General features: G+C 46.7%; 1 protein-coding gene across 3 annotated transcripts in view; it reads right to left on the reverse strand.

Moving 5' to 3' along the window:
• Nucleotides 1–19,854, reverse strand: part of LOC141917805 (CBP80/20-dependent translation initiation factor-like) — a 215,477-nt gene that overhangs the window by 174,812 nt on the left and 20,811 nt on the right. For all 3 annotated transcript variants that reach the window (XM_074811346.1, XM_074811345.1, XM_074811347.1), the window contains exons 2-3: nucleotides 13,696–13,764; nucleotides 961–1,173 (exon numbers count right to left, since the gene is read on the reverse strand). In XM_074811346.1, the coding sequence (XP_074667447.1) occupies nucleotides 961–1,173; nucleotides 13,696–13,698 (216 nt within the window). In that variant the 5' untranslated portion in view covers nucleotides 13,699–13,764. The remainder of the gene's footprint in view (nucleotides 1–960; nucleotides 1,174–13,695; nucleotides 13,765–19,854) is intronic.

Genomic DNA, 19,854 nt, shown 5'->3' on the forward strand with positions numbered 1-19,854 from the left:
GTCTCTAACCTAAATATTTTATCCTACCAGGATCCCTGCAGGGTAGGAAAGCACCTCTATCACAAATGAAGGATCATGGCAGCCTTACAAGCCCAAGGGCACGGACTGGAGCTCACCACTCCCTGCTCCATAGGCTCCTTATCCCTTTGACAGTTCACATCTTCAGCACGCATCTGGCACATCATGGCACCAGAATACAAACTATTTCCCTCTGAACAACAACAACAGTTCAGGAGGTTTCATTTCTCCTTGTGTCGGACCTAAAATGTCCATTTTAGGAACAAAGCTAACTAGGACCATGTCATTCCTAATGACAACACCAAACCACATCCCCGCTAAAATCATCCCTCTGTTTGCTGGGTATTCCCATCCTCTGAAATACAGCAATTTCCTTCTCTGACATAACAACTATGAAGCAAGCAAACAGGTCATTACACATATTAAAATGCCCACAAAACCCACAGTTTTGGTGAGCATTTGGAGCTTTTGATTGACCTTCTGGTCTTGATTGTTTCATGGACACCTCTGTGCATATACTTGGGAGAACATCTCACTACTGAGCATCCCCCCGCTGCAGCCCCTGCCACTCTTCCCAGTCTCTCCAGGATTTTTCCACCCTGGTGAAGCAGCATGCTGTCTGGGATGGAGAGAACCACCCTTCATTCACAAATTAAGTGTCCTTCATTTATAAATGGGAACCTTGGAGAAGTCAAAAAGCTTCAGGGCACGCACTTTGAGACCATGGAAAAACAAAACCCAGTTGGCAGGAGACCTCTACCAACTGGTTGGAGACCTCTGGCTGAACAAGCCAGCTGCCCCAAATCCAGTCTTTTATTATGTCCTGCTTTACACTCCAACGCTCAAAAAGCTGCTTCAGCTGGACGTGCATCCCCAACCCAGGTGACAAGCCACCAGTGTCCCCCAGCCACTCTCCCACCCCAGGCTGCGCTCTTCGCCCACCTGCAAGACGTGGGACTGCGTCTTCTCACTCTCGCCGTCCCCCTCCGTTTTATCTGTCAGCAGCCCCTGGACCTGGTACTCCAAGACATAGCTATCGATAAAACGCTCCAGCTCCTCGATCTCTTGAGAGCGGCTGCTTCCTGCCTCTGAGGAGGCTGATGCCACCGACGAGTTCTCCATCCCTTCAGGAAAGACACCGAGAATGGAGGGGTCCTGAGAAAGTAAAATAAAAAAAGTCAAGAAATGATTTCCCAGTAATCATTAAAAGGTTAAAAAAACAGTAGCCAAAGCCTATCAATTACCACAGGCAGGTTACTTTTGTTGTACATCCAATAACATTTATAATAATCCTAGGTGGTCACATTTAGAGTTTCCATGCATGCACAAACAAAAAAAAAAAGCCCCATTTCTGTAATATTCCTACATCTAAGGACAACAACGGACATTTTGCTTATCCTCCTTCTTAAAACCTAAGCTACTGAAAACCTCCAGACACATGCACAAGAGAAAAACAAAATTAAAAAGGTTAATTTAAAAAGCCCACAGCATTAGCTGTGCTGGATAAAGGTGATAAGCTGGGGATGATGGACAAGGGTGTGAGGAAGAGGATGATAATTGAAAAGCTTCTCTAGGATGGCAGCAGTAAATGATGCTGAGTCAATGACACAACTGTAAATGGTCCAGCAAGGAGGTTTGCACATAGAGGTGAAACAGAGATCACACCAGAATCTAAGTTTAAAACCTCTCTCTCTGCAGGAGAATGGCTCTATAGAAGATATAGGGGGTTTATGATGCTCTCCTCCTTCCTATTTCTCCGTGGCTGAATGCCAAGCACACCTTAAAAAAAAGAAACCATCAACTCCTATACCTGAGCTGGGCATGTTTGCACACAAATTAAGTTTTGGACCAGTATCTTGTGGTAAGATTCATACTTCTCCTTCCCTGCAGTTGGGAGGGAGAAGACACCAGAGCTCCCATCACATTGCAGGACACGACGACTTCATCCCTCACTGTCTCCTTCACCAGGAACTGGTATTTACAGTCTGTTTTGAGACAAATATAAAATTACCAAGCAAATTCGAAGTGAGTCACATGCCATCCGGAAGGGAAGGAAAACCCCTCTGTTCCCAGCTTGTGTAATTTCCAGCTCCTGAACTATTTCTCATCTGCCACTTCTGAACAATTGTGGCTTCATTTGGAAACCAATGAGAATGAACAGTTCTGGCCTAAGGATTTAATCTGCTCAAGGAATTATTCCCAAATGTTCCTGGACTGTCAAAAAGGCTCATTATGTAGATCAATATCACACATTAGCTCCTGAACAAAGATCATGTGGCATATTAAAAAGGAGAAAGAAAAAATAATAGACAAGGAAAAAAAAAAGAGGAGCCCCAGAGAGCATGGAGCCCTGGAGGAGGGTATGCTTCTCCCCTTTTAGTTAAATAGTGCCAATTACCAAATGGAAAGCACCAATTATTAAATAGAAAGTGCTAAAGAAAGAGTTGGGAGAATAGGTGGCTGCAATGAGTCCTGGAGAGCACGATATGGCATGGGGAGGTGACCATGTGAGGTAGGGGACAGCTGATAGGTGGCATCACTTGGGATGAAGCAAGCAGAGTCAGAGGGTATCCTCCATCCCCTGGGGCCATACAACACAAACCCAAAGGTTTTTTGCCTATTTTTTTCTTTTTTTGAAGGTAGCACTGGAGGAAATTAAGCCCAGGGCACTGCCCTGGGGATGTTCCCCCTTGAACACCCATGATAAAGCATAAAGCAGAGCAAGGGTTAACACATGACTCCACTTTTGGGGTGCTCACCGATGTGCCCAACCAGAATTTTGCTGATTAGCAACAGGAGAGACAGTGGACTGAAAGGGAATGGGTTTGTCAGAAGTCACCGGGTCCAGCAAACAAGCACAAACCACATATTTGAGATATTTATGGATCTCTAGTAGGAAACTCTAAAACCAAGTCATCTTGCAGTACCTTCACCTCTCTCTAAAGGAAACCAGAACTTAGCAGGAAGAAAACTCCCCTATGTTTAAGGGTGATGAGTTACCACATACACCTGAGATAGGATCATCATTGTACACAAAGATCCCTAGAGCAGATGTCCAGGCATGGACAGTGAGTTGGTTGACATCTAACCCTTATAATAAGGTAAAAGACTAACAAGTCACGGTCTGTAATCTATATGCTTATTCTGCACCAAGTTGGTGTGAATCACGTAATGACACAGAGACTGTCTGCCTGATGTGGACATCCCAGCATGCTGGCACCACTGCCAATATGCCACCATCACCAAACCCAGGGCTCAACAAAGAGGGTCAACAAGCAAAGGAACATCTTGACGTTGTGGCATCTCCTGGTACTCCCTGGTAGCAACCAGCTCTGGGTTTTCTGAATTTGTCCTTTGAATTCCCCTTCTGACCATGCTCCCTTCCTATATTTGGGTTCATGGTTAGGACCACACATGCCTGATGGGCAGGGAGGTAATGTCCAAAATTGATGCTGACCCTACTTTGGGCAAGTGGTTGGACAAGAGACCTCCTGAAGTCTTCTCCAACCTGAATGGTTTTACAATTCCATGAGATGATGTTCAAGCACTTCATCGCTTAAGAAAGCCTCCTCTGCTCTCTCAGCCTACTTTACATACTTCTTTCAGAGCAGTCTCACCCATTTTAAATGAGTCTCTCCCAGTTATCATGCAACTGCCTTCTCCAATTCCACCAGCCTGCCCAGAGATGCCCCAGCACTCAGCTGAGGGTTGCTTTGGTCACCATCTTTTAGAAGCTTTCTCAAGGTAGGACTTTTTCAGCTGTTACCAATTGATTTCTGGGCTCTATCTAATTCTACCAAGTGTGAGATGCACATATATAAACCTGCTTGACAAAACAAAACCAATATAATCACAGGTTCACAGAGGCCCATTTGCTGGGTCCTGCAAGCTGGTTCCTGGTTCAAGCAGCCTGGCCATTCAAGAGGGACAGATTTTGGAGCACAAATGGTGGCCCTTCCTCCTTGGCAGGAGGCATCTTGGGAAGGGAAGCATTCACCTAGATCCAGACCAATTCAAGTCCACTCACAAAGGTTTACTCTGCACACTAATTCTAAACCTTCTATCCCTTTCCAAAATTAACCCTCTCCACCAGGAAGGCAGCGCAGGCTGGATGGTCTCCTGCTCTTCTTGGTGCTGCGTGTCAGGAAACCTCTGTGCCTGGAGCAGGTTTCCCATCTCACCTAGCCCTCAAAACATGTACAAACAAGAGGTTTTCAAAGAAAAACCCAAACCCACATTTGAGCATCAAAGCGATTGATGTCTTCCCAAACTGAGCAAGCACATGTTCTTGAGAGCTCTTCAGGGAGTGGTGATCCCTTGGATCTGTGTTGACATAGCACCTACCACCAAGGATTCCCAGACCCCAGATACACTCCTTAATGATAATTAATAGAGATCAACCTCAAATCTATTTTTTTTCCCTGTTCCCCCCTCCTCCCTCTACTTTGTCAAAGCACAAAGTCTGTAAGTTTTGTGGGTCTGAAAATTACCTTCCAAACCTTTCCTACAAAGCCTATGCCATGTTCATTACTATGACCATAAAACAAGGAATCATCAGCAGAAAAAGTCAATAGATGTGCAAACTGCTTATTATAACTTAGTAACTATCAGCATTACTGCAATGTATAATTATTATTAATAGAGGTTATTTTAAAGAGTGATCTAAATGGGGTTCTTGCTCTAGCAAGATTATACAGTTTATGGCAATTATACAGTTTTACCCTTAATCAGCAAATAATAAGAACAAGCATTTTTTAATGACATTTGTACATTCATTCCCCTTCTCCCAAAGGTGCTCCAGGCTTGTAGAACTTGTGCAATCAAGTGGTGAGTCCAATAGGTGAAGAGCAGCAATGGAGAAAGAACCCATTTTGGGCAAGAAGGGTGGGAGGCAACAGCACAGGGGAACTTGCAACCAAAATTATGTAAGAAAAGGTGAGTCCATGATGAGAAGAAGACAGACATGCAGGGACAGCAATGAATTTCCATCAGCTCACTGCAATCTGGGTGAGAGGATCCCATACATACATCCTCCCCCAGGGAAAATGCTCCAGCCATCCACTCTCCAGCACACCAAGACAAAGCTTCTCTACATGGAAATAAGGAGGCACATGCAAAATAAGGAGGTGATTGGTGACAGCCAACATGGCTTCACTAAGGGCAAATTCTGCCTGACAAATTTGGTGTCCTTCTACAACGGGGTTACAGCATTGGTGGATAATGAAGAGCAACTGACGTCATCTACCCGGACTTGTGCAAAGCATTTGACACTGTCCCACACAACATCCTTGTCTCTAAATTGGAGAAATATGGATTTGACGGATGGACCAGTCAGTGGATAAGGAATTGGCTGGATAGTCGCACTCGAAGAGTTGCAGTCAATGGCTCGATGTCTAAGTGGAGAGCGGTGACGAGTGGTGTTCCTCAGGGGCTGGTATTGGAACTGGCACTGTTTACCATCATTGTTGGCGACATGGATGATGAGATTGAGTGCACCCTCTGCAAGTCTGCCGATGACACCACGTGGTGTGGTGAAGTCAACAGGATGGAGGGAAGGGATGCCATCCAAAGGGACCTTGACAGGCTTGAGAGGTGGGCCCGTGCAAACCTCATGGAGTTCAACAAGGCCAAGTGCAAGGTCCTGCACATGGGTTGGGGCAATCCCAAGCACAAATACAGGCTGGGTGATGAGTGGATTGAGAGCAGCCCTTCAGAGAGGGACTTGGAGGTGTTGGTTGATGAGAAGCTAAACATGACCCCGCAACATGCGTTTGCAGCCCAGAAAGCCAACCGTATCCTGGGCTGCATCAAGAGAAGTGTGGCCAGCATGTCGAGGGAGGTGATTCTTCCCCTCTATTCTGCTCTCGTGAGACCCCACCTGGAATACTGCATCCAGCTCTGGGGTCCTCAGCAGGGGAAAGACATGGATCTGTTGGAGCAAGTCCATAGTAGGGCCATGTGAGAGACGAGAAACCAGGCCTGCGAGAAACTAAGAAAAACAGCCTGAGAAAGCAAAAGTTGAGGCTGATCGAAGAAATGCCTCAAACACTCGCAAGACAAAACTATGAGTCACAGGGTGGATAGTGTGGAGGTCGAAGCTGATAAGGCTGCCCGAATAACACAAGATGCAGCTGGAGGAGGGAGCCCTGTGGAGACAGGACGGCTCTGCTCTGGTGCACCTGGCCAAATTTCAAGGGCCATCTGTCCGGTGAATGACCTTTGCTTCATTATCCACGAAATGCATATTAAAGTTAACACCCCTCAATATGCTAACGAGGGCTAACATGATCATGCTAATTACATCATCCCATAAAACACCTTACCCCTCCCCGTACATGGGATATGTAGGTATGTGGGTCAACCTAGGGGACGGACCCAAGGAAAGTGGGTATAAGTCAAGAAGGGGGGCCTGGGAGAGTGCAGTGAAGCGAAGAAGACGGATGCCAGCAAAAAAGATGGCTGCCTCCTGTGCCTCCTGGAACCCATCGGTGATCTGTATTTCCCTATTCCCTCTATCTCCCTCTTTTCCCTTTCTTATTAAGAAATGCAAGGCATATTATATTGCTTGCCACAACTTGCTATATACTTAGCCAATTATCGTGTGTTCAATTAGTACATTGTGGGTAGTTAATAAATGTTTGGACTTGGAGACTTGTTGTCCACTCCATTGGGGATTTGCGAATCTGAGTCACTTGTCCCCCTCGTCTGAGCGGGACGTGACAGGCAACAAAGATGATTAGAGGGCTAGAGCACCTCTCCTATGAAGACAGGCTGAGAGAGTTGGTGTTGTCCAGCCTGCAAAAGAAAAGGCTCCAGGGAGACCTTATAGTGGCCTTTCAGTACTTAAAGGGGGCCTACAAGAAAGCTGGAGAGGGACTTTTTACAAGGGCATGTAGTAATAGGACAAGGGGTAATGGCTTTAAATGGAATGAGGGTAGATTTAGATTAGATATAAGGAAGAAATTCTTTACTGTGAGGGAGGTGAGGCACTGGAACAGGTTGCCCAGAGAAGTTGTGGCTGCCCCCTCCCTGGAAGTGTTCAAGGCCAGGTTGGACGGGGCTTTGAGCAACCTGGTCTAGTGGAAGGTGTCCCTGCCCATGGCAGGGGGGTTGGAACTAGATGATCTTTAAGGTCCCTTCCAACCCAAACCATTCTGTGATTCTATGAAAACCTGGACTGTAGCAGCCTGGCAGTGCCAAGGCAGTACCACAGGGCACCTCACACAACTCTTCCCCTGGGGTGGGACCCATCTGTGCCCCAGCCATCCAAAGGGAGCAGGGACTCCAGCCCCATACAAACATCATTCCCTGAAGTGAGGAGCAGGGGCTTTTGGTCCAAAACATGCTAACATAGCAACCTTGTCAGCAAGACTGCTGCTCATGAAGAGATCTTTCTAAAACAATTCTTGCTCCCATTCAGCAAGACAAACCAACATCCTAACCTACCATTAAGCCAACAACTGCACACCTTCTCACTCCTACCCAAGGTCCAACCTGGTTGGGCATCAGCAAAGGAAACAAAATAAAGAGGTTGCTTTTGCTATTTTTTTGCTTCCATTGGATGGATGCTGAAAGCATAAAATGTTTTCTCACACATGACAAGTTTCTTTGAAGTTCCTTCAAAGGCAAGAGAACCAGGAGCCCCACACTATCACATGCACTCAAATAGTTGAAGTGCTAAGGCTTGGACAATAAGCCCAAGCCAGAGTTGACCTATAGATGAATCCTGTATATTTTATAATTGACAAACATTGTATCAATAGGTATTGTACTAAAATTATAACAAACCACCTGTCCGGATGTAACAGGTGGGAATATTGAAACCTGAACAATAGGTCTTGAACCAAAATTGCTAACTCCGTATGTAGTCATTAGTGAGATATGTATAGAAAATGTAACTTAAACATCATAAAACATGTATCCTTCTTTGTGTGTGTAAACAAGGTAACAAGGCCACAATAACAGGGCCACAGAGACAATTGTCTGGCCCTGTGACCTGGTGTGTGACCTTGCTCATAAATCACCTAGATAAGCTGGGAAAACTCCCTTAGTTTTTTCCCTGAGCCCCGGCCAGGCTCTGGGAAAATCTAACGTGAGACTGACTCCAGATATTTCCGCTTAAAGCAAAAGGTGCCAGCTATTCTGGCTTACTGATTTTTAGGTATATAAGGCCGGACCCGCTCACAGCGACTTTGGAAGCCTCACCTACGGGTGGACGCACCGCGTAGGATTTCCCACTTGCCGGGACAGGCTCTCCAAATCCTCGCTGTAACCGGGGCTCCCCAGCGACTGCGGGTCTGGATGATGGTAATGTATGCAAGTGGTGATGGATCTTTCTTAATCACTATTCTCTCTCTCTCTTGTAGTAATGATTTGATGCATTACCCTGTATTTTCCTATTTGTTTAAGTGCACTGTTCTGTCTTTTCTTACTGTATGTTTTCTGTATTATTCTGTTATATTATTTAGTTATTTCTAGTAAATATGCCTGCTCTTTTCACTCTGGTGTCTGAGTTTAATTGATATCCCTGATCAGCAAAACAATAGTGAAAGTTGGAAGTGGGTTTACCGAACGACTACACTGCCAGGAGTTAACACTCAATGCTAACACCTAGGCAAAATGATTGCAAAAGATCTCTACAGTACAGAGTTCAGGCAGAACTGCTTAATGCAGTGTTTAGCATCATGCTTCTCCAGATTTAGGCACCTGTATCAAAATTCAATTATCAAAAGGTCCAACAACCACCAAATCCCAATAAATGTCAAGCTCCCAGCCCATCTTTCCAACCACTTGGCATCATCTGTTTAGATATGGGTTTAAATGACTCACTTAAGGCATCCCAGTTGGAAAACCCATGCCTCTTCCTCACTTGTCCTCCAGATAAATGCTGAAAAAGTTCCCATGCCAGTCCTCTGTTCCTCTGTGATTCCAACATAGGGCAGGAAGAACATGGAGCAGCCTCCCTCTGCAGAATTCTCCAGAAATGCCACTGCAGGCCAGCCACTGGGCAGCTCACAGCTCACAGGCAGGCTGTGACGGGCTCCAGAGCTACCCTGACAGATCACTGAAAGCCTTTTTCTTGCCATATGGGATTTATTATTTCAGATTTTTCTAGGAACAAGAGATGCTTCCTATAAAAGGCAGCCGGAGTGCAAATTCTTCGTGTACCAATGCAGCCACTTCCTTCCAGAGTCTTCTGTGGTAGGACATCTAGCATCCTTCTCACATTCGCTCTCCCTGGGGAGTTTACAATAAATAAATTTTAAATACTGCTGTGATCCAGCAGGGCCCTTCTGCTCTGAGACACCTGGGACATGAACCGATAAGCACCCCATCAACCCACAGATTTATTTATCTGTGCCTGCATGGGATGATGGTAAAACCAAACTGAAGAGACCTCCAGTGAGACCCAGGGAGAGGATCCAGCCCAGCCCCAGCCAGCAGACACCACGTCCTGCCCCATGAGCAAACAACATCAATTTTCACATCTCTTGTCCACCCTCCAAAAACCACTCCATTGCTCTCTGCTCCCTACAGTGAAGACCTGTTGCACATCACCTCTCAGTGAGATGACACCCTCTTCTGCTTGGTGCCTCTCTGGGGCGGGGCAGAGAGGAATGGCACATGGTCAAACCCTCCATCATCACCTCCCTCACACTGCCTGCCCATTGTGTTCTCCAAGCCAGGCTTTCCAAAGCTGATGATAAAGTGCACAATGTGCATGGGGAAGGAGGTCCCTTCAGCCCCAGACCTGGGAGGTGAGGGATGCTTTGACCACACAGACCAGCAGAGCAGCTGGTGCAGGACAACTCTCCTACTTCTTATCTGCTTCTTATCAGCACCTTCAGGTCAGGTGAAACCCTCTGCATGCTTTGACTCTGCAAATAACCATCCACCAGCTAACACTCTGGCAGCAGTACAGGCAGAAGGACCTTTGACCATCTGCATTTGGGGTTTGAACTCCTGCCTATCAGCACAGCCACGGCCGGTAGGCAGCCGGCTCACTTCCCAGCATCTCCTTTTAATGAGCTCCTTCAGCAGCAATATTTTCTCTCCCCTAATCCAGCCCATTTCCAACAACAAGTAATTAGCAATGTGTCTTTCTAAAATGGTGAGAGCATCTCGGTGAATGAAATGAGCAGTTTATCTTTATTGCTGTCAGCCAGCTTTCATATCCACCAAACTGCAGGAACAGTTACTATGGAAAATGAAAGCAATCAAGATGAATTATGACTCCTCGCATCCAGGTATTGCTGCATCTCCATGAGCACAGATGAAGCATCACGTCTCTGGTTTGGATTTGCTGCTCCAAAGCCGATATCTTTCCAGATGCCAAAACAAGTGCAGCAATGTAAATTATTATATCCTGGATCTGACCCTTTTCTAATTAAAATGTAAACACCTTTGAAAATCACATCAAGTGACTGCTGCTGGAGCTAGCCTTGGTCTTTTCATATACTGATGCATCCATGGCTGGCTGAGCATTTTATATATTTCATCATCCCTCCAGTCTCAGGTCTGGTTTCTGGTACCTGGCGGTGCAGAAAAGCCCAAGTGACAGGACAGGAGCCCAACAGCTGCCATGTTGCAGTGCCATCCACGAGCCTGGCATGCAACAGAGCGGGTGAATGCATTGAAACACAGCCATTAAAATAAACACAAAAATAAATGGGGGGGGGGGGGGAAGGAGAGTGCCAGGAGACAACCAAGTGCAAAAGGCCACAGAATACAACCCAAAACAGCTGCCTTGACACAGTGATCCAGCAACGAAGGGAGAGAAATAACCAGAAAACCAGAAAATCCCTTGTTCTCAGCCAGACAATAATTATTACCTAGCTTGCTTCACTGCAATAAGGATTTTTTTGCGGTTGGGAGGTGGGTTTGTTTTTCTCTTTTTAAATAAAACCAAAGCCTCGTCACCTTTAGAAACACAAAGTCTTTTAGTGTGTCAAATCTGTGCACAAGATTGGAGCAGTTTCCCACCAGATGGGCTTCCTTGCCCAGGGGAGGGAAGATGTTACCTTTGGCTTGTGATGGATGTTGCCAAGAAAAAGAAAGGAAAAACCAGCATACAACTAAGAAAACCACTGTCTGAACTTCAGGAGGTGAATGGAGGTGAGCTTATGGGCCATCTGATGGACATTGGTCCCACCCCGTGGTGGGATGCTCCACTACACGGGATGCCAGGGTGAGGAGTCTGCTGGAGCATCACTCTAGCTGCAGCACAACAGCAAGGCACACTCCCCATCCCCTGATTTTTATACAAATTCAGTATATGGAAATATATCAGCATTTCTAGAAATAAAACCTGAAACAGGTCATAATAAACCTCCAACCACCAACCCCTGAATCAAGAACAGCCTGAGTTTTATAACCTATTTCTACATTGGCTGACACTACAAACTGACTTAAGTCAGACATAACCCATTTTCACATTCCCCTGCCTCTACTAAAAGCTAATGGAACAAGAGCCCACATTACATGTTATCCTTGTTATTTTTCACATTTACAAAGGAAAAGTTGCCAAATAAAAATATTTTAAGAAAAAGCAAAAAAATGCAGATTTCACACATGCTTCATAGTCTCCTCTTCGGAGCTGCACTGCTTCTCCTCTGAGAGCACACTGCATCGCACCAGCAGGCTGGGTAGGACATGACGGCTGCAGGAATTATGTTAAAGACATGAACAAAGGATGTTCTCCTGCCAAAAGAGCTTGCACATGTACACTGTGCACACGTGCGTGCCCTGCTATGATGCACACCGCAGGTAGCAATCCTCAGGCAACCAACATGTGGATTTTGCCCAGCTCCTCTGCAATCCCAGGGGATGAGCCCCGATCCCATGAAAGCAGCAGGCAGGGTGTGAAACTCCCCACGCAGGCAGCGCTCTGCAGGTAGACAGCACAGCCCACATCCTAAATAAAAGCATTATAATAACAAGCTGATCCATACACTTTTCAATCGCACATTTCAACCACGTGTTCTCATGCTGGCTGCCACGTACTGTCTTTTGCAAATAACCAAATGGAAACACCATTATCAGAAAGTAAATCTTTGCTTTCCAGGCACCCAGGCAATATAATGGGCACTTGGGCTGTGAAAAGCTCTGTAATCCTAAAAGATACATTCAACTCTAAATTGAGATGTCAATCTGCTGAAGTAATCCATCCCACAGGTCACTGCTGGTGGGAAGGGATGGGGCGGGAGTGGCATCCCCCGGTTAGCAGCAGGGCAGGCACGGAGGGTGCTTAATCCCTATTAAACCATGCCCATAGTTTGTTGGCTTTTAGTGCCATTCAGGGGACATACTTTGGCCACCAGCCAAAATGTCACAGCTGCCACTCCAGATGGATGGAGGGGATTTTATGCTAGGACAAGCCAGCTGGTCCTTTCCTCCTGGGAATCACAGAATGGTTTGGGTTGGAAGGGACCTTTAAAGGTCATCTAGTCCAACCCCCCTGCAATGAGCAGGGACATCTTCAACTAGATCAGGTTGCTCAGAGCCCCATCCAACATGACCTTGAATGTTTCCAGAGAGGGAGCATCTACCACCTCTCTGGGTAACCTGTGCCAGTGTTTCACCACCCTCATCGTAAACAATTTTTTCCTTCTATCTAGTCTGAATCTCCCCTCTTTCAGTTTAAAACCATTACCCCTTGTCCTATGGCTACAGGCCCTACAAAAAAGTCTGTCCCCATCTTTCTTCTAAGCCCCCTTTAAGTATTGAAAGGCCACAATAAGGTCTCCCCAGAGCCTTCTCTTCTCCAGGTTGAACAACCCCAACTCTCTCAGCCTTTCCTCACAGGAGAGATGTTCCAGCCCTCTGATAATCTTTATGGCCCTACTATGCACTCACTCCAACAGATCCATGTCTTTCCCCTGCTGAGGACCCCAGAGCTGGATGCAGTACTCCAAGTGGGGTCTCAAGAGAGCAGAGTAGAGGGGAAGAATCCCCTCCCTTGACCTGCTGGCCACACTTCTCTTGATGCAGCCAAGGATACAGTTGGCTTTCTGGGCTGCAAGCGCACATTGCCAGGTCACGTCCAATTTTTCACCCACCTGTGTGCCCAAGTCCTTCTCCGCAGAGCTGCTCTCAATCCCTTCATCCCCCAGTTTGTATTGATACTGGGGGTTGCCCCGACCCAGATGCAGAACCTTGCACTTGGCCTTGTTGAACTTGATGAGGTTCATACATCCTCATGGAATCTCACCTCCATCCCCACTGATTGCTCCCCTTCATTACAGCTTTCTTCTTTTTTGGAAATGAAGCTCTTCTGTGCAACAAGGCTGAGGGCTGGAGAGCCTCAGGTGCCTCCCACATTCAAGGTCTTTGAAAGATGAAATGGGAATGAGGAAGCAAGATGCTTTTTGCAGCATCAGCCACCTTCTGCACCATCAGCAATGAAGAAAAGCAAATCATTCCTGGATTCCTGCTGCTCCGACCAAGGAGAAAAATCCTTCCTGGACTCAGATCCGGTAACTTTTGGACCTGGGTTACACAAGCAAGACAAGGAGTAGATTTCAAGGAGAGACAACTCCCTAAGACCCAAGGTTAACTCTTTCATAGAGGACCTCCTGTGTCTTCTGCCTAACATGAGCTGTTCAAATAGAACTAGAAAAAAAATCATCCAGTAAACCTCTGCCATTTTGCAGAGGAATGGGAAAATAAACAACTTACCATGCCATTGAGGTTTGAACTTAGCCAGCAGCCAGACGCCACGTGGCCGGCCGTTCACCTCCCCCCTCCCTGGTGAAATAGGGGAGGGACAAAAAGAAGAGAATTCGTAGGTTGAATAAAAAGAAACAATTTACTAAATATAACAAGAGAACAACAGTAACAATAGTGAGTCCAAAAAGAAACGGGTAAAATGCAGCAGTGGCTTACCGAGCGCGGCGACCGCCCCCACAGCAACACGCAACCACACCATAACCCAAAAATGGCTAGTGCCAGAGTGAGCCCACACCCACCTGTATCCCTGGGCATGACATCACATGGTATGAAATACTCCAATGACTGATCGGGATCCGGACCTCTAGCTGTGCTCCCTCTCAACCTAGGGAAAGTTAACTCTATCCTGGTCGAAACCAGGACAGTCTACACCCCTTATTCCATACCACTGACGTCATGCTCAGGTACCAAATACATTCTAAGGAATCACCACCCCTATTTCCCAGGTTTCACAGATATCATTCCCTTAGTCTATGGGCCATCCTTCCACAATGTCTGCTGAGTTCATTTAGTCCATAACTTCCGGGCAGTGGCATGGGGCACGGCCTATGTTTCCAACCATCCGGTGGCTGCTTCCACCATTGCAAGCACATAGTGTTTGCCATGCCGAGTTTGTGGGAGCATGATATAATCAATCTGCCAGGCCTCCCCATATTTATATTTTGACCATCATCCTCCATACCAAATGGGCTTTAACCGTTTGGCTTGCTTGATTGTAGCACATGTCTCACATTCATGAATTACCTGTGCAATATGGTTAAGTCCACCCCTCGGTCATGAGCCCATCTATATGTTGCATCTCTTCCCTGATGGCCTGAGGAGTCATGGGCCCAGCGAGCCAGAAATTGTTCACCCTTATGTTGCCAGTCCAGATCCACTTAAGCCACCTTAATCTTAGCAGCTTGATCTGCCTGTTGGTTGTTCTGATGTTCTTCAGTGGCCCGGCTCTTGGGTACATGAGCGTCTACATGACGTACTTTCACAACAAGATTCTCTACCCGAGCAGCAATATCTTGCCATAATTCAGCAGCCCAGATGGGTTTGCCTCTGCACTGCCATTTGCTCCGTTTCCATTGGTGTAACCACCCCCACAGCACATTTGCCACCATCCATGAGTCAGTATAGAGGTAGAGCACTGGCCACTTTTCTCACTCAGCGATATCCAAGGCCAGCTGGACGGCTTTCACCTCTGCAAACTGACTTGATTCACCTTCTCCTTCAGCAGCTTCAGCGACCCGTTGTGTGGGGCTCCACACAGCTGCCTTCCACCTTGGATGTTTCCCCACAATGCAACAGGACCCGTCAGTAAACAGGGCACATCGCTTCTCATTATCCAATAGTTTATTATAAGGTATGGCCTCTTCAGCACACGTCACCTCTTCCTCTGTCGCCATTCCAAAATCTTTGCCTTCTGGCCAATTTGTGATCACTTCCAGTATTCCTGGACAGCTGGGGCTCCCTATTCGAGCCCGTTGTGTGATCAGCACTACCCATTTACTCCACGTGGCATTGGTTGCACAGTGTGTAGAGGGGACACTCCCTTTGAACATCCAGCCCAGCACTGGCAGTCGGGGTGCCAGGAGGAGCTGTGCTTCAGTCCCAATCACCTCTGAAGCAGCTCGGACCCCTTCATATGCTGCCATATCTCCTTTTCAGTTGGAGTATAGCGGTCCTCAGATCCTCTGTGTCCCCGACTCCAAATCCCCAGGGGTTGACCCCGAGTCTCCCCTGGTGCTCTCTGCCAGAGACTCCAGGTAGGGCCATTCTTCCCGGCCGCAGTGTAGAGCACATTTTTAATATCTTGCCCTGTCCGAACTGGCCCGAGGGCTACTGCATGGACTGTTTCCTGCTTAATTTTTTCAAAAGCCTGTTGCTGCTCTGAGCCCCATACAAAATCATTCTTTTTCCAGGTCACTTGATAGAGAGGGCTGACAATCTGACTGTAATTTGGAATGTGCAGTCTCCAGAAACCCACAACACCCAAGAAAGCTTGTGTTTCCTTTCTGTTAGTCAGTGGGGACATAGCTGCTATTTTATTAATCACCTCCATTGGAATCTGATGGCTTCCATCTTGCCATTTTACTCCTAAAAACTGGATCTCTTGTGCAGGTCCCTTGACTTTACTACGCTTTATGGCAAAACCGGCTCTCAGAAGGATTTGATTATTTTCTCCCCTTTCTCAAACACAACTGTAAATAGCCCCAGGACCGATGACTGCACACTATCATAGATTAGCATCACATAGTACAACAGAAACAAAATCTTAACCCAACTCTCACGGAAGGTGAGCAACAGCATGGGAAACACGTATTGCAAATGAGGTGATAAGATCTTAAGGAGCCAAGCAATCCACATTTTACCCATTTTGTTGTTATCTCCAAAAAAAAAACCCTCAGTGCCCCACGTTGGGCGCCAAAAACTGTTGAGGTTTGAACTCAGCCGGCAGCCAGACGCCACGTGGCCGGCCTTCACCTACCCCCTCCCTGGTGAAATAGGGGAGGGACAAAAAGAAGAGAATTGGTAGGTTGAATAAAAAAAAAAAAAAAAGTATTTACTAAATATAACAAGAGAACAACAGTAACAATAGTGAGTCCAAAAAGAAACGGGTAAAATGCAGCAGTGGCTTACCGAGCATGGAGACCACCCCCACAGCAACATGTGACCAGACTGGAACCTGAAAACTGCGAGCACCAGAGAGAGCCCCCTGTCCTGGTTCAGCTAGGATAGGGTTAAGTTTCCCCAGCAGTGGGGAGGGAGCTCTAGCCCGGTTATTCAATACCATGCTGATGTCACGTCCGGGCGCCCAAGCACGAGAAGATCGGTAGACAGCTTTTTAGTGTCGGTCACTGCTGTATTGGTATATCTCTTGTTCTGTTCATTGTTATTACTGTTATTGTTATTGTTCTTTTTGTTGTTCAGTTTGTTGCTGTTACACTGTTGTATTAAAACTCTCCTTATCTCAACCCCGGGGTTTGTATTTCACTCCCTGCCCCGTCCGGTCCGAGGGTGGGGGAGGGGCAGCGGCAGCGTGGTCTCGAGTCCCGGCAGGGCCTAAACCACCACACCCGCCCACCTGTATCCCTGGGCATGACATCACACGGTATGAAATACTCCAATCGGGACCCGGCCCTCTAGCTGTGCTCCCTCTCAACCCAGGGAAAGTTAACTCCATCCTGGTCGAAACCAGGGCACATGCCCCTCTCTGAGCTAGTTAAACTCATCTGAATATCTCCATGCACAGATAAGTATATTCAGAGACTTTCTGAACCTTTCATTATCTTCAGTGCTAAAAAAAAAACCCTAAAAAACCCCACTCAATGACACCCACAAACAAACAAAATTTCCAAAACCTGCCTCTGGATCATGAACCCCCACTCCTTCACCACATTCAAATGTTCAAGTTATAAAATAAGCAGCAAATTGGCTTTTACATCACAGCCACCTCAGGAGCATCAGTCATGGACCTTTTTAGTTCCCATAGAGGCAGCTGCCATGGCACTGCCATCAGTCAGATCTTCTAAATATTCTAGTGGAAAAGAACAATAATTGAGGAAATTGGCAATTCTGTACATGCAGAAGGAAAATAAGTCCCTTCTTCGTAACGCTTCTGATCTAATAAATGAAGAGGCAGGGAAGCAAAGGAAGCCCTGGGAAAGCACAAGGGGACAGGGAACCCTGTGGGGTCTGTTCAACACCACATGAGCAGGTCCACCACAGCACAGAGCTGGCCAAGGAGCAAGGACATCAGTGTAACAAGAGCTGAGATTTCCAGGACCGCTGTCCCTGCTTCTGGCTTCTTCCAGATTTAAATATATCAATATAAGAGCTGCTGCCACTTGCAAACACAGGGAAATACCCATGAGCATCATCTCCAATGTCCTATCTACTTGTTGAACCTTCTGCTTGGGAAAGAAGGACACAGCCCAGCACACAGCCCAGCAAGGCATCCAATCCTCACACATTTAAGGACATGTTTTTGACCCAGGAGTGAGTTGGTTGCCAAAGCTTTCCCTTCCCCTAGGGTTGGACACGGTGTCCTCCTTAGCTCCTGCTCCTGGACACGTGGACTGGACGTGGTCTAGACAGATGAGTTTCCATCCAGCAAAGTGATTGCATTTCGGAGAAGTGATTCTCCCTCCAACCAGAGGGACCATCTGAATTAAACCCATCTCCCTGAGACTGCTGTGGGCAAAGGGCATCATCTAAGAGCTCTCGCAGCTTGGAAAGATGCCCTTGCAGACCCTAAATCCATTTTTCAGCCTACAAGGGTCTCCTGCGCATTCTCCCATGTAGTTTCCCATAGCAATTAGAAGAGCAAACGTGACACCCAGCCAGACCCAGGGTTTGCACTGGACTCCCAATATCTGTCCCGGGAAGGGACATGACCCAGCGCAGACACCTCGGCGCCCGCCAAGGGTCCCACTGCAGTGCTAGGGTCTAAATAATAGGCCCTGAAACAAAGTTGACCTCTAGATGAACCTCACAACCAAATGTTATCCATTATTAGTATCTGCTAATTAGTAAAATCTTTATTACCATTAGCATTTATTAATTAGTATCTGATCATTAACGACATATGTATGCTCACTAGTGAAAGATGTAGCTTAGACAAAATGTAATCAGTAGTGAGGATGTAATGTTGTGAGAATGTATCCAACTTCCCTTGTTTAGCCTTGTTCAAGGCTGAGAACCCAAGTGTTTGGCCTTGTTAGAAACTCCCTTGGTTCTCCCCCCTAGAGCCCTGGCCAGGCTTTGGGTGGAATCCAACAGGAGGATGAAACCAGATGTTTCTGCTCAAAGGAAGGTGCAAGTCATTTTGATTTGCTGATTTTTGGTATATAAGGCTGGGCCCTCTTGCCGTGACTTTGGATGCCTCACCTACAGATGGACGCATCATGTAGGATTTCCCACTTGCAGGGAAAGGTACTCCAAATCCTCGCTGCAACCGGGGCTCCTCAGCGACTGCAGATCTGGATGATGGTAATGTATGCAAGTGGTGATGGATCTTCCTTAATCACTATTCTCCCCATCATGTAGTAATGATTAGGTGCATTACCTTGCTTATTCTTATTTTCTATAATTAACTGTATAGAGTGATAATTAAGTGTACTATTCTGTATTTTTCTTATTGCTTATTTTCTGTATTGGTTATATCGTTTAATTATTAATAGTAAAATCAGCCTATTCTTTTTACTCTGGTGTCTGAGTTTAATTGGCATCCTCGATCAGCAGAACACACACTGAGCCAAAGGACGCTGCTGCATGGCAGAGATGGGCTCCAGCTCCCTGTGATAGGTGGGGATCAGACCCTTCCCAAGCTTTGTTTTGCCCAAGCAGCATGGACCTGTGGGGATTCGGAAGGAGTCCCTGAGAGAAAATGGACGTGTGAGCAATCCTGCATATGAGCAAGACTGGCAAAGCCTCAGCTTTGGCAAGGATGTGACGAGGGACTGACCCTGGAAGAATAAGGAAGAACCCAGGAAGTTAAACAACTTCAGGGTGTGGGTCTGGGCAGAGAAGAAGTTTGTACAATGTCGATGTGGCAGTTCTCAGCCAATCAGAAGAGAGCTTAAGGAGCATGTGCAAAGCTAACTGTCCAATCAGAAAGAATTGTACCATGTGATTGTATCTTGTGATTTTCACCTGCATTATAAAAGGCTTGTCCACCATATTAAAGTTGGCATTGCATAATCACTGTGTGATCATCTGCATGTCTGTATCTCCCATATGGACCAAGCCCATGGGCTCAACCCTCCTCTCAAATCCATCCCCAACTTTTAGCTCCTTCCAGCAGTTCATGAGACAGCTTGAACCAATTCACCAGGATGTCTCCCTTAAGGAACTGGTCCTGCAAATACCAAGCAAAGCACCTCCCCAGACAGGAATTTTTGGGCGTTACTGGCCAGCCGCCAGCCTCCTTTTTGAGGCTTGAAGTGCATTTTTTTGCAATCACTCCCAGACTATTGCTCTGCTTGTTGGATGCTCTGCAGCATCAACACAGCTGCACATCTCCCCAAAAGCCCTTCCCAGGTGGCCCCACTCCCCCTTTGGTTATTCCCCCCCCCTAAATCGCAGCAAGTGAGGGGGTGATAAGAAGCCAGTGATGGG

The sequence above is a fragment of the Strix aluco genome, chromosome W (assembly GCF_031877795.1).
Source record: "Strix aluco isolate bStrAlu1 chromosome W, bStrAlu1.hap1, whole genome shotgun sequence".
Taxonomy (NCBI): Eukaryota; Metazoa; Chordata; class Aves; order Strigiformes; family Strigidae; genus Strix; species Strix aluco.